This window comes from Myodes glareolus, chromosome 9, assembly GCF_982192425.1.
Source record: "Myodes glareolus chromosome 9, mMyoGla1.1, whole genome shotgun sequence".
Classification (NCBI taxonomy): Eukaryota; Metazoa; Chordata; class Mammalia; order Rodentia; family Cricetidae; genus Myodes; species Myodes glareolus.
This window is the reverse complement of record NC_142034.1, coordinates 93773371-93784817: the sequence shown is the minus strand read 5'-3', so window position 1 is coordinate 93784817 and position 11447 is coordinate 93773371. Positions and strand designations below refer to the sequence as shown.

At 57.8% G+C, this 11447-nt stretch overlaps 2 protein-coding genes and 1 long non-coding RNA gene across 4 annotated transcripts; 1 reads left to right on the top strand and 2 right to left on the bottom strand.

Moving 5' to 3' along the window:
* Positions 1-2: 2 nt before the first annotated feature.
* LOC148121027 (uncharacterized) lies at positions 3-1394 on the top strand. Its single transcript, XR_015738912.1, has 2 exons — positions 3-315; positions 528-1394. It is a non-coding gene; the product is annotated as an uncharacterized LOC148121027 (long non-coding RNA).
* Positions 1395-1601: 207 nt separating this feature from the next.
* Positions 1602-4280, bottom strand: Rhbdl1 (rhomboid like 1). Of its 2 annotated transcripts, XM_048436112.3 has the most exons (8): positions 4104-4279; positions 3519-3680; positions 3080-3304; positions 2856-3004; positions 2612-2724; positions 2417-2517; positions 2280-2340; positions 1602-2199 (listed from the first exon to the last, which is right to left on the bottom strand). In XM_048436112.3, the coding sequence occupies exons 1-8, from the start codon at positions 4140-4142 to the stop codon at positions 1928-1930; spliced, it is 1122 nt and encodes a 373-aa protein (XP_048292069.1). In that variant the 5' UTR covers positions 4143-4279; the 3' UTR covers positions 1602-1927. The 2 variants fall into 2 exon arrangements, with proteins under 2 accessions (XP_048292069.1, XP_048292070.1); XM_048436113.3 differs by lacking the exon at positions 3519-3680 and having other exon boundaries at positions 4104-4280.
* Positions 4281-5434: 1154 nt separating this feature from the next.
* Rhot2 (ras homolog family member T2) lies at positions 5435-11413 on the bottom strand. Its single transcript, XM_048436109.3, has 19 exons — positions 11265-11413; positions 11121-11179; positions 10953-11034; positions 10808-10851; positions 9990-10043; positions 9566-9618; positions 9380-9488; positions 9179-9280; positions 8935-9033; positions 8738-8846; positions 8541-8661; positions 8189-8273; positions 7978-8120; positions 7793-7893; positions 7590-7720; positions 7409-7489; positions 7137-7259; positions 6836-7038; positions 5435-6657 (listed from the first exon to the last, which is right to left on the bottom strand). Exons 1-19 carry the CDS (start codon positions 11299-11301, stop codon positions 6531-6533), a joined length of 1863 nt encoding a protein of 620 aa, XP_048292066.1. The 5' UTR covers positions 11302-11413; the 3' UTR covers positions 5435-6530.
* Positions 11414-11447: the final 34 nt, after the last annotated feature.

The following is an 11447-nucleotide window of genomic DNA, read 5'->3' as shown; positions in this document are numbered from 1 at the left end:
CTTCCGGTGTGGGGCGGGGCTGACATGAGGACACGTGAGCAGAGGCGGAGCCTCGCGGCTGCTGAGCCAGTTCACGAAGCGCGGTGACGCCATGGCCGCGCTCTCTACGGGCCCCGCCCCACAGTAACCAGGACCTATCCTCACTATTCGGACCAAGGCTCCGCCCCCTCGACGTTCAAGCCCCGCCCTCCAGCCCACGACACGGGAACGTGGCAGCGGCCCTTGAGAGGTGGCGCTCCGAGGACCGGTCACTGGATTGCTGTCCTAGCTCGTCATGCGGGCGCACGCGGGAGTCTGGGAGCGTCTGGACCGCTGGTAGGACCGCGGAATAGAGGGAAAGAGAGGGAGGGAGGGAGGCCGGCTGGTCAAACCGGCCTCGCGGGTCTTCCCTGGGAATCGGGAAGAACTGCCTGCGGCCATTAATGGCTGAGAAGCAAGCACGTGACACCTTGACACGAAAGGACCTGCAGTGGCTGCTATAGAGGAAACTGCGGGTACGCGGCTGGACTGCTCTCCCTTTCTTGCAGTCATGGGGAGGAGCTTCTTCAAAGGCGGGGGCCCAGCAGGTTTCCTTGGAGAGCGCCCGCACCTCGGACCCTTTGACCTAAAGGTCTGTAGAAGAACCATTCAGAGCCGCTGCCACTGCAGCAGCTGCTGTCTGCTGACTCCCCCACCCCACCCCCCGGAACTGGAGAACCAGAACTCGACTTTCTGCTGATCTGTGCGCCGCAGTCACACTCCTCTGCGTGGTCCTTTGTCATTGCCTCGGAGTGAGTAGGGAGCATCTTTGCCCAAGTTGGGCGCGGACTCTAGGAGGTTTAGCTTCAAGAAGCTATCTCCAAAATCTCCTTGTCACTCTTTGCAGTGGTCCTGGCGGCAGGAGCTGAGGTGACAGCTTTCACATACAAAGAGGTAGTGACTACAGTGCCTAGCTTGCTAGCCCTGCAGTGCACAGTCAAGACTGCTTGGGTGTTTCTGGCACCCTTGCTGTTTCTGGCCCAGGTGCAGGAGCGCACTACATTCCTGAGCCAAGGTGAGCTAGCTGCTAGGGCCTGGAAGGTCATGTAGGACCCCATCAGAATTCAGGTGGCCAGTAACTCTGTACCCCAGGACCTTTGTGGTCCTTACTACCGAGTGTCTTTGGGCTGTAGACTCTTCCTTTTATGAAGACAGCATTACCCCCTAGGGCTATGGGGCAGAAGCTATACCCTGACCTGCTGCCTGAACTTAACCCCAACTGGGCCTCCCACAAAGATTGTAAGCCTGCCAAGAATTACAGGACCCAGGCCAAGTGAGCCTGGCTCTGCTGTGGGCTTGTCTTTGGAAGGGAGGCTGAATAAACTGGAGACTGGAAGCCCTTGGAGCACAATAAATGATTGCTGAACTTGGCCTGACCCGGAAGTTGACGGTCTCTTACACGACGGGCCCTGCCTCCTATATGGAATCTGGCCAGTCCTGGCCAGGAGGAGTAAAGCCACCACCTCATGCCAGGTGCAGAGCTTTAAGGGGACAGGGAGCACAGACCATCCTGGAGGGGAGGTGTCCCATGTGGTCTGGGTGAGGGGCAGACAAGCCTGCAGAGCCCCAGGACAGCTGCCTAGTGATGTGTAAAATATTTATTCACTCTCCAAAAAGGCTCAGACTGCAAGTCCTGGGGATCGGTGGGGAGGGAGGGAGTCTCCTCTGGGGCCACATCCAAGGACCTCCACCCAGCCCTGGCCTAGTAGCACCCTCCCCCGGAAAGGCCTGGGAGGGGCAGCAAGGGCTGCCGTAAGACTTGGCCTCAACCTGGTGGACCACAGGGCCCGCCTGCCCCCTAGGGAAAAGCAGCCCCGAGAGGTCCGTTCATAGAGGGCAGACATGCAGGCCCACCTGGTGGCGGACCCCCTGCAGGCCAGGCTCTAGCCATGTGGCCCTAAGGAGCAGGTCAAGGTGGAGGGGGGATATCGGCACCCAGCAGGTCATAGGCAAAGACGTTCCAGAAGATGGCGAAAAGCAGGAAGGTGCCATAGGCAAGTAGCACCACCCACCAGCCGCACTGGTCCCTCAGGCGCTCCTCATAGCTTCGCAGGATGGTAAGGCCCATGCTTACACCCACCACTGCACCAGCCAGGTGTGCCATAAAGCTGGGCTGTGGGCCTGAGGCAGGCAGTGGTGGGGAGAAGCGCAGCCACACAGCCCGGCCCACTTCGGAACTCACTGCAGAGGGAGCAACAGGTGGGAGGGGCCCTGTCTGCAGGTAGAGGGCCTCCCAGCGCCCCACCTGCCCCGCTACTCACTGCACACCAGAGCCAGCACCATCCTCAGCAGCTTGTATGGACACCGCATCCCAGCCCAGTTCTGGGGGCAGGCAGACAGGCTGTGAAGCATGCCCAGTGGGCCCCTTCCCACCTCCCCTGAAGGGCGGCCCCATTACCATGACAACATTGGCCAGGTGTGCTGAGCACAGCGCATAGACCCCTCCAGAACCCCCTACCACAGGGGCACGCATGTCTGTGATAGAGACAGTCAGGGAGCCTGTGGGCAAAGGGAGAGAGGTGAAGGCACAGCTGGCCCTCAGTTCACCAGGTGAGGTAGGCAGGGGACCCTCTCGCCAGTGTGCCTGTCTCACCTGCCAGCACACCTGCCAGGTAGAGCAGGCTGATGCGAAGTACACCGTGTACCATCTCCAGGGGCACCCCGATCATCAGCTGCAGGAGGGCATTGAACCCTAGCTGTTCCAGCCTGGCCACAACGGAGCATTGGGGAGGGGTGATCAGGTGTGTGCCCTGCCTACCCTCAGACTAACTCTGGTCATTGCAGCCCCCCTGGGGGAGGTAAGGGAACAGGATTACTGGAAGCCCAGGCTCACTTACCCAACATGCATGAACATGTAGGTGAGGAAGCGCCAGGCGCGAGCGCGGTGTCCCGGGTGATACACCAGAGGGCTCTTCATGTATTCAGGGTGGTAGGTCTGGAGCACCCACTTGTTGAGACGTGCCCCGTAGCACAGGAACACGATGATCTGGAGACACTAGTGTTAGGGCTGGTCAAGACTAGGGACTCAGGAGGCCCCGGGGCAGCATGTGGGCAGGCCCACCTGGGCAAGGGTGACAGAGGCCATGAACACAGGGGGTGGGCAGCTGCGGTGCCGGTAGAAGTACCAGCGGCGATCCACCTCACAGGGCAGGATCTCGTAGGCCACGTATCGCACAAACCGCTTGTAGACACCCAGGCCTGGCTCATCTAGCATTCCGTCCCGAGGCAGCGCCCGTTGTCCATTAGCAATGGCCCTCTTGAAGCTGCTGGAACGCTTGCTGCTGATCTGAAGGGAAGGGGTCTTAGTGCGGGTGACAGTACTGTCCTTGTGGAACCCTGCCCTAATTGGCTAGGTCGCTGTTAAACTGAGGCCCTATTCCACACTGCCCAGGTCCATAAGCCCTGCCCAGTAAGCTGTCTGCCCACCCAGCTTTGGCCAGAGTGCTGTGCTTGGCCAGGTCTGGGGCCCTCCCCTGCTGCCCACACACTATGGCACTGACCAGGTCCACCAGCTCCTGGTAGCAGACCTGGCCCCGTTCGTTGCTCTGAGCCAGAGCCACCAACATGTCCAACTTGGTGGGGTCCAGGGGCAGCTCATGGCTGTGTACCAGACCAGCGAAGGTTTCCGCACCGATGAAGCCCGTATTCTCAGGATCCAGCTGCTGTGGTGGGGGAGTAGAGGGTGGGCCCAGCCACAGGGCTGAGCCAGGCTGGCTAGAAAGGCTGGACTTTTGTGCTAGTCAGTGCCTGTTTGCTAGAACCATCTTGTTTCCAGGCCCTGGCAGGGCAAGGTGCCTGGTGCGGCTGCTCTACCACCTCATATTCACCCTATCAATCCTAGAAGGGGGAGGACCTAAAGGGGAGGATCTAGAACCAAGGACCACCACCCTCCCAACTCAGCTTTCCGTGGAAAACCAGTGTAGCCAGACCTTGGGATAGTGAGTCGCAGAGGCCAAGGTCGTGCAGGGAGGGGAAGCTTCAGAGGTGGCTGCCTGGTAGAGCCTTCTGCGAGCATGGTCCCTCCCCCGGGCCCCTCACCGGCTGGAAGGACGCCAAGGCAGTGCCAGCTCCCACCCACCACGCACCTGCTCCTGGATGAGCTGCAGCAGCGAGCTCCTGTCCATAGAGCCGGGCCGAGGGCTGGGGTCGGCCGAGGCCGGGAGGGGCTGCTCTGCGGACCGCTCCGCTCCGCCCCGGCCGGCCCGCTCCACCTGCTCTGCGTGCACCAAGCTCAGACAGCGTCACCGAGATGCCAGCAGCCCTGCGCGCACACGGGTAGAGCACGCGCTTACCCTGTACGCGCACGCGCCGCCCGACTCGACGCACATCCTGGGTAGATTCGTCCCCCACCTAACAACTCGACCCAGAACCACCGCCTGCGCACTGGTCTTGCTCTTCGTGCTGAAGTTTCTCCCAGTAGCTGGGAAGCTGCGGCACCCATATCCCTCTTATGCAGCCTTTCTGATCTCTGTACTTGTACTCGGTATGCTTAACACCCTCTCTAGCAAGCTTCCCTGACCAAAAAATAGGCCTGTGACCCAGCCCCAGAATGTCAAGGTCCATTTGCACCCCACCGCACTCAGACTTTCTCCTGAGCTGGGAGCTGCTTGCAGTAGACACACCCTCGTCCTTATTATTTGCAGTATTGCAGCAAGGAAGCACCAGATTCGGCAAAGCAAGCAGACACCAGGTGGTAGGGTATTCCTAAGGCTGCTGCTCAGACCTAGACTCACCCTTCCCCAGTACTCATGGCTAAGGCCGGACACTCTAACCAAATACCCCTGCACTGGATTTGAAACAGCAGGGCCTCCAGTGCAGAAGCACCAGTCAGACATGGGGGATAGCCAGGCAGAACCATAGACTTCTAAAGTAAGGTAAGACCGCAGTTTGGATAAGGAGGGGATTTGTTCCTGAGGAGAGTGAAGGTGACAGATCAATGGGATGTGTAACCACGGCAAGCCCCCCCGCCCCCCAGTATCACTCAGAACAGAACCTGGCTGCAGATATAGATGTGATGGCAATTCCTCTATAGAGAATACAGCTGCCTACAGAAAGCATCCTGTCCTACTGGGACAGGCCACTAGGCTGGGACACCGGCAGAGGGGAAGAGCCTCCCCACCAGGCAGACATTCTGTCAAATGACACACTGGTTACCTAGATGTGGGGATTCCTGTATTGGTGTCCTTGGTGCTAGGCTATGTTGAGCCCCAGTCTATCCTCCCCTAAACTCCTGAACTTGTAACTGTCAAGCTACACAGAAAGCCTAGGTTCTCAGCATAGCCAGGCTGGCTGATTGGGCTCAAGTTTGGAGTGTGGGGTAGTAAGGAACCCCCAGCACAGAAACACAGGGAAGAAGGGTCTCGCACACACCCACCCCACCGGTGAATGCTGACGTTACTGGACAACAGGCTCCAAATGGATCTTCCACAGCCATTTATCACCGCGACTAATCAGACCTCAGAATGGGGATCCAGGAACAGAGGGAGACAGGACGGTCAGGTGACATTTCCAATACACATACAGACAGAAATCACATTTAGAATGGCTAAGAAAAGTGATCTTTATGGGGCTGGAGAGATGGCTTGGTGGCTGGGACCACTTGCTGCTCCTGCAGAGGACCTAGATTTGTTCCCAACATCCAAATGGCGGTTTACAATCATCAGTTAACTCCAGTTCCAGGGGATCTGACACACTCGTCTGGTCTCTGTGGGCACCAGGCACACACATAGTACAATTACATACATGCAGGCAAAACAGACACAGAAATAAACTTTTTTGTTTTGTTTTGTTTTGTTTCGAGACATGGTTTCTTTGTGTAGCTTTGGTTGTCCTGGAACTCACTCTGTAGACTGGGCTGGACTTGAACTCAAAGAGATCCACCTACCCCAGCCTCCCAAGTGCTGGGATTAAAAGCGTGCACCACCACAGCCCAGCCACATTTTTTTAAAGAAAGAAAGAAAAAAAAAGCTGCCTTGAGACACCAGTACCCAAGAGCTGGAGAAGACAGGGGAGGTTTAATCAGGGGACCCAATTCCACTTGCTCTGCAGCTGGGAGAGTGTAAAGCTCCACACCGTACAGAAAGGTGGGAACTCAGTGACTATCGGGTCCCTCCCCTATTTGACCACCACCTCTTGTCCCCCACATGCCTACTGGCCATGCAGAACCAGGAAGCACCCTGAGAGCCCCTGGTCTTGGTCCCTGGCTTCCTTACCCACAGCCCAGCCCCTACCACACAATATTCCCTTCAAGGTCATGGCCTCACACCTCCAACCTGCACCCTCAGGCTCAGTAGGACAGGGCAAAACACAGCCCTGTTGGGGGCAAGAGATTTTGGAAGTCAAAGTTTAGACACAAAGTCCCTGAGCAGGTACCCCACATCAGTCCCGGGGACCCTGTAGCCACACAGCCACTACACCACCAAGCTGAAAGCCCATACTCCTCTGCCGCACGGGCCTCCACAAGGCACCACAGTGTGCTGTGCCTTGGTCAAGAGGGGCTCATGGGTCCTTTATCATCGGCTCTTCACTAGGACCCTGTACAGTGAGAAGCTAAGGATGGCAGCCACCGCAGTCCCGACAGCCACCAGCATTCCTCGGAGCCAAAAGGAGGGGGGGTGCAGCTCTGTGTGTACCAGGTGCCTGTGGAGACATGAATGTGCCATGTGTGTGCAGCCAAGAGGCCAGGCCAAAGGAGGCCCCCCAGCATGGCTCTCTGGGTCACAGGCCCTACCCTGTAGCTCTGACACCTTCATAACCAGATGACAGACTAAGCCCCAGGATAACGACCCCACACTAAGGCTGTGTAAGGTATACCCACGGGAAGGTAGCCATGGTAGCAAGTTGGGTAAAGACAGCTGTGTCGGGCTGTGCTGGTCCCAAGCAGGAGAATGAGGCAGGGGCAGGTAGCCGGTGCCTACGGCAGAATTCAGCTGGTGACAGGCCCGGTGAGGCAACACCTTCAGGAAGATCAGCTTTGGAGGAGATAAAGAGGCAGGGGGTCTGCCCGTCCATGTAATGGCGCTACCAGGAAAAAAACAAGTGAGAGCTGAGCTTGCTGGCCTTTCTAGCTACCCTGTGGCGGCTGGGATGCCCTCACAGGACCCTAGGCCAGGACTTGCCTTGTATATGGTAGCACAGTGTACAAAGGTCTTGGGGTCACTGCTATCAAACATTAAGCAGGCGACATCACAGGTAGTGTCCAGAGAGGTGTCCAGCAGGCTATCAGCACTTACTTCACACAGCTGGGACAAACAGTAGCCTTAGGGTCTTCCCCAAGGCTCAGTCCCCCGACAGCCACCCCGGGACAGCTCCATTAGGAGAAGTAAGAGGAAACATGGGGTGTCTGTCGCAGGTCTACCCTCCAAGATGGGGTGCATGGTCCCTCACTCACAATCAGGTACTTTTCTTGTCCGCTGACCCGCACTGTATTGATGGTGTACTTGGGGGGTCCCTCAGGGAGCTCCCTGGCTTCCTGTGTGAACAGTAGTAAAGAAGTCTTGATTTGCTCCCTGTGGTACCTCTCCTACCCCTTGAGTTCTCAGGTAAAGGGTTGGGGCCACCACGGTTCTCACCCTCAGGCTGTGGCCAAGGAAGGCTTGTAAGAAGGCCGACTTGCCCACTCCTCGGGCTCCCAACACCTTGCACATAAGCACACTGCGCTGTGTCTGCCCTTTTTCCTGATCTAGCCTCTTCTCACGGGTAACTGTAAAGAACTCACGTGAGGGGACTGGCCATTAAGGAGTCAGGCCAAAGGACCAAAAAAGTAGTTACCCACCTGTAATGGCCTGTGCTTGGGAGTCCTGGTCACAGAGGGTGGGGTAGCCCAGGTAGCCAAGGTGTGCAAGGCACTGCTGGACATCTAGGTAGGTCACCAGGCTGGGGGTAAAGGGAGGCACGGTGCTCAAGAGAGTTAAGGCCAGGGTGGGGAGGACTAGACAGGCAGGCACAGACTGCACTTACGTCCACTGGCAGAGATACCCATGCAAGGGCAGCCGGCCAGCCTGAGTGGGGACTGTGTGTGAGAGTTCAGGGCCCCAGGGTGCCACTGAGAACACACTGAAGAGATCCTGCAGCTCCGTGGGTGAGAGGGCACCATCATGGTCCTGCAGACAGAGGGGCTATGGTGACACGTACTTGGGGTGTGTCGAGGAGCAAGGGGAGCGATGCTCACCTGATCATGCTTCTCAAACACCCGCTGCACAAACTGGTAGCCGCGGTGGTTGAGCTCTGTGCTGCAGCCAGAGGGTACATGCAGCCTGTAGGGACGCCAGAGGCAGTCTAGTGCACTTCGGACTGCCACAATGCAGGACCTGCCTGGGTAGTCAGGCACTCCCAACTGAACCCTCTGGTCATATGGTTGGGGCTAGGCAAGGGAGTGGCCATGAGTGTGTGTTGAGAGGCCAAGCTATAGGTCCCAGGTTGCAAGATCAAGGTAGATCCATCAGGAAGCCAGTGCTGAGGGCCCCCCAATCCCAGAGAGGCCCAAGAGTATAAGCCCCGCTGCCCACCCGCCTGCAACTCACGGTGGAGAGAGGTAGTCAGGTGTCAGCTCCAGTGAGTCACTGTACCCAAAGCGCCGCAGGATGGTCCATGTGGTCTCGTGACGGCCACGTTGGATGAAGAGCGTGTTCAGGAAGAGGAAGCCTGTGAAAGGGTGGAGGGCTCGCGCTCAGCCCAGTCACTCCCCACACTCAGAGGCGTACAGTGATGTCTACCTCACCTTCCAGGGTCAGCCGGTTGTCCTGCACGCCACCTGCCACGTTCTTGCTTACTACCCTCTTCACATCATCCAGGGCCTGTGGGGCCAGGGGATGGCCGAAGCAGGACTTCTGCCTCCGGTAAGAAAGGGCTTCAGGTCAGTCAGCTGCCCGATTACTCTCTTAGGCGGGCAGCTAGGGTCTTGGGGCAGGACCACACCTGGAAGGCATTGAGCTCCCCATCACTGAGCGCATGATCTAGGTCCTGATCTGAGAGTCTGAAGATCCGTGTGAGAGCCTCGGCGCACGCAGGTCTTAGCTGCAGGGACACAACGCCAAGGGGCCCTCTCCCTGTTCACCCTGCCAGTGCTCCCGTTCACTTGCTCTCCTTACAGAACACAGTGCTCCCTGTGGTACCTTAGGATGAGTCTCGAGGAAGTGTGTGGCCCTCACTCACTGCTCACCTGTTTGGCCTCGGGGTCATAGAGGGGGGCCGTGGGGTGCAGAACAGCCTTCTGGGCATAGTAGAACAGTTCTGAGATATTCCTCAAGTGCTTGGCGGAACACTGGACGAGGGTGGGGACAGAATCAAGGAGGGATCTAAGACGGATATAGGAGAGCTGCTGCAGGGTCTTAACATGGGCCTTCCCAGACTCCCCGCTCACCTCAACGCAGGTCTCTATCTCAGGAAACTGGCTCATGATGGGTAGTACAGCCTCCATGGTACTCCCTGGTCGCAGGTCTGACTTATTGCCTACCAGGATGATGGGCAACCTGGGAGAGAGGCCATGATCACCAGGGATGGGGAGCAGGTGGGGTCTAGTCCCCCTAGCTGAGGCCCTGCGGGTCACCTGGGCCCTGTCGCGGTCCTGCCGTTCACCAGCGGGATCCACTTGGTTCGGATCTGAAACACAAGGCGCAAGCTCAAGGAAAGAATGCACATGCTCACCAGCGCACGCTCCCCCACCTGGGGCTAAACAAGCTTTAGGACTGGAGGAGAGCTGGAAGCCAGCTGTGGTCCTGTGGCCGAAGCTGGTGGGAGACTGTGGGTGACAGATAGGGGCTTGCCTGATCCCAACAGCTGCAATCTCCCCAAGCAGGCTGGGGTCCCTAGCTCAGAGGTATGGGGCTCCCTGAAACGCTCAACAGAGACGAGGCTGGGAATGAGGATTGAGAGGATCAAGAGCCACTGTGTACTGCTCAGGTCAACTGCCAGCTAAGCCAGGCACTAGCAGCAGGGGCTGAGAATGGACAAGGAGCTCCCCTCTTGCTCACCTTCTCAATGGTGGCTTCCTCAGACACATCGTACACCACACACACTACATTTGCCTAAGGAAAAGCAAGACACAGGGTGACCAGAGGCTGCCTGCTCACTATAAACAGCACAGGCCACTCCAGCACGTCCTGGGTGCAGGGGCTCTGAAGACTGGGAAGCCCACCTTTATCAAACAAGCCTCTCCCTGCCACACTCTCCAAGAGACCCCAGACACTAGCACCCTGGGCTCCAGTCAGCACAGTCTTGCCCTAAGTGCTTATGACAGACCCTCCACACGCAAGGGTACAAAAGCTGTCACTTCTAGTTCAGTACAGGCAGCAAGGATGCTGTGGACAAAAGCAAGGAGACACTGCCTGCACCCATAGGACACAGAGGCTGAAGGGCTGCATTCAGGAACATGGCAACTCTGGCAATGGCTAACTCCTAATTAAGATGGCATCCACCACAGCCTGGGGAAGCAGAGCAGTAGACTACAGTACACAGCCATGGCACTGGGGAAAGGGAGCATATTGTCTAAGGAGAAGCAGTGGAGGATACGTATCTGCTCCCCTTAGACCCTGGGAAGGAGCAAAGGAAGAAGCTCCCTTCTCTCCCTGAGCACTAACAGAGGCACTGGACCGATCCTGGTTCCCAGAAAGCTGTGATCTGGGAAAGCCAACAACATCCAGTGCTGAAGGTCAAAACAGAATTATCAGGGTCAAGCACAGCCTGTCACCTAATCCAGCTCCGCAGAAGAGGAAGCCGATTAAGACTAGGTGGCAGAGCTGGGTCCAATGAATCGGGCTCAGTACCCAAGGCCCCTCAAGATGCACCGCACCTTGTGGATCTCCTCCTGAAGTTCCTCTTCTGTCTGCTCCGCTTCTAGAGGGAAAGAGAACCCAATGCAGAGAGGCTGGTGAGTTCGGTGCAAACCGGCTGAAGGCCCAATACATACCGGTTGAGGGGACAGCACTTGGGAATACCTGAGTAATCCACGATGTGGGTGGGCACCTTCTCCGGGGTGACGTCGGCGGGGATGGTTATCTCCTCCGCGCGGGCAGGGACCTGCAACAGGTGGTTTGGGATTGAGTGGGGAGTCCGGCCACCCAGAGCCTCGCATCTGCCCCGAGAGTCCATTCCGGCCGACGCACCTCTTCGGGAAACTCTTCGCCGACCAGCGACAGGATCAAAGAAGTCTTCCCCACCTGGGCTGCGCACGGTAAGGGGAACAGTAGTCAGGAGCACTGTCGAGGTCACGCCGACCCTGCCCATCTGCCCGCGGCCCCAGCGCCTACCTTCGCCCAGCAGCAGGATGCGCACGTCGCGCCGCATGGTTGCCGCCCTCAGCAGCACCCCAAACCCACCCCTCCCAGCCCAAAACGGACCAACTAGACCTAACCCTCTATCCCAACCCTCTCCTTCACCCCGCTCAAGCCCCCACACTTCCTGTCTTTAATCCCGCCCTCACCCAAGCTTCC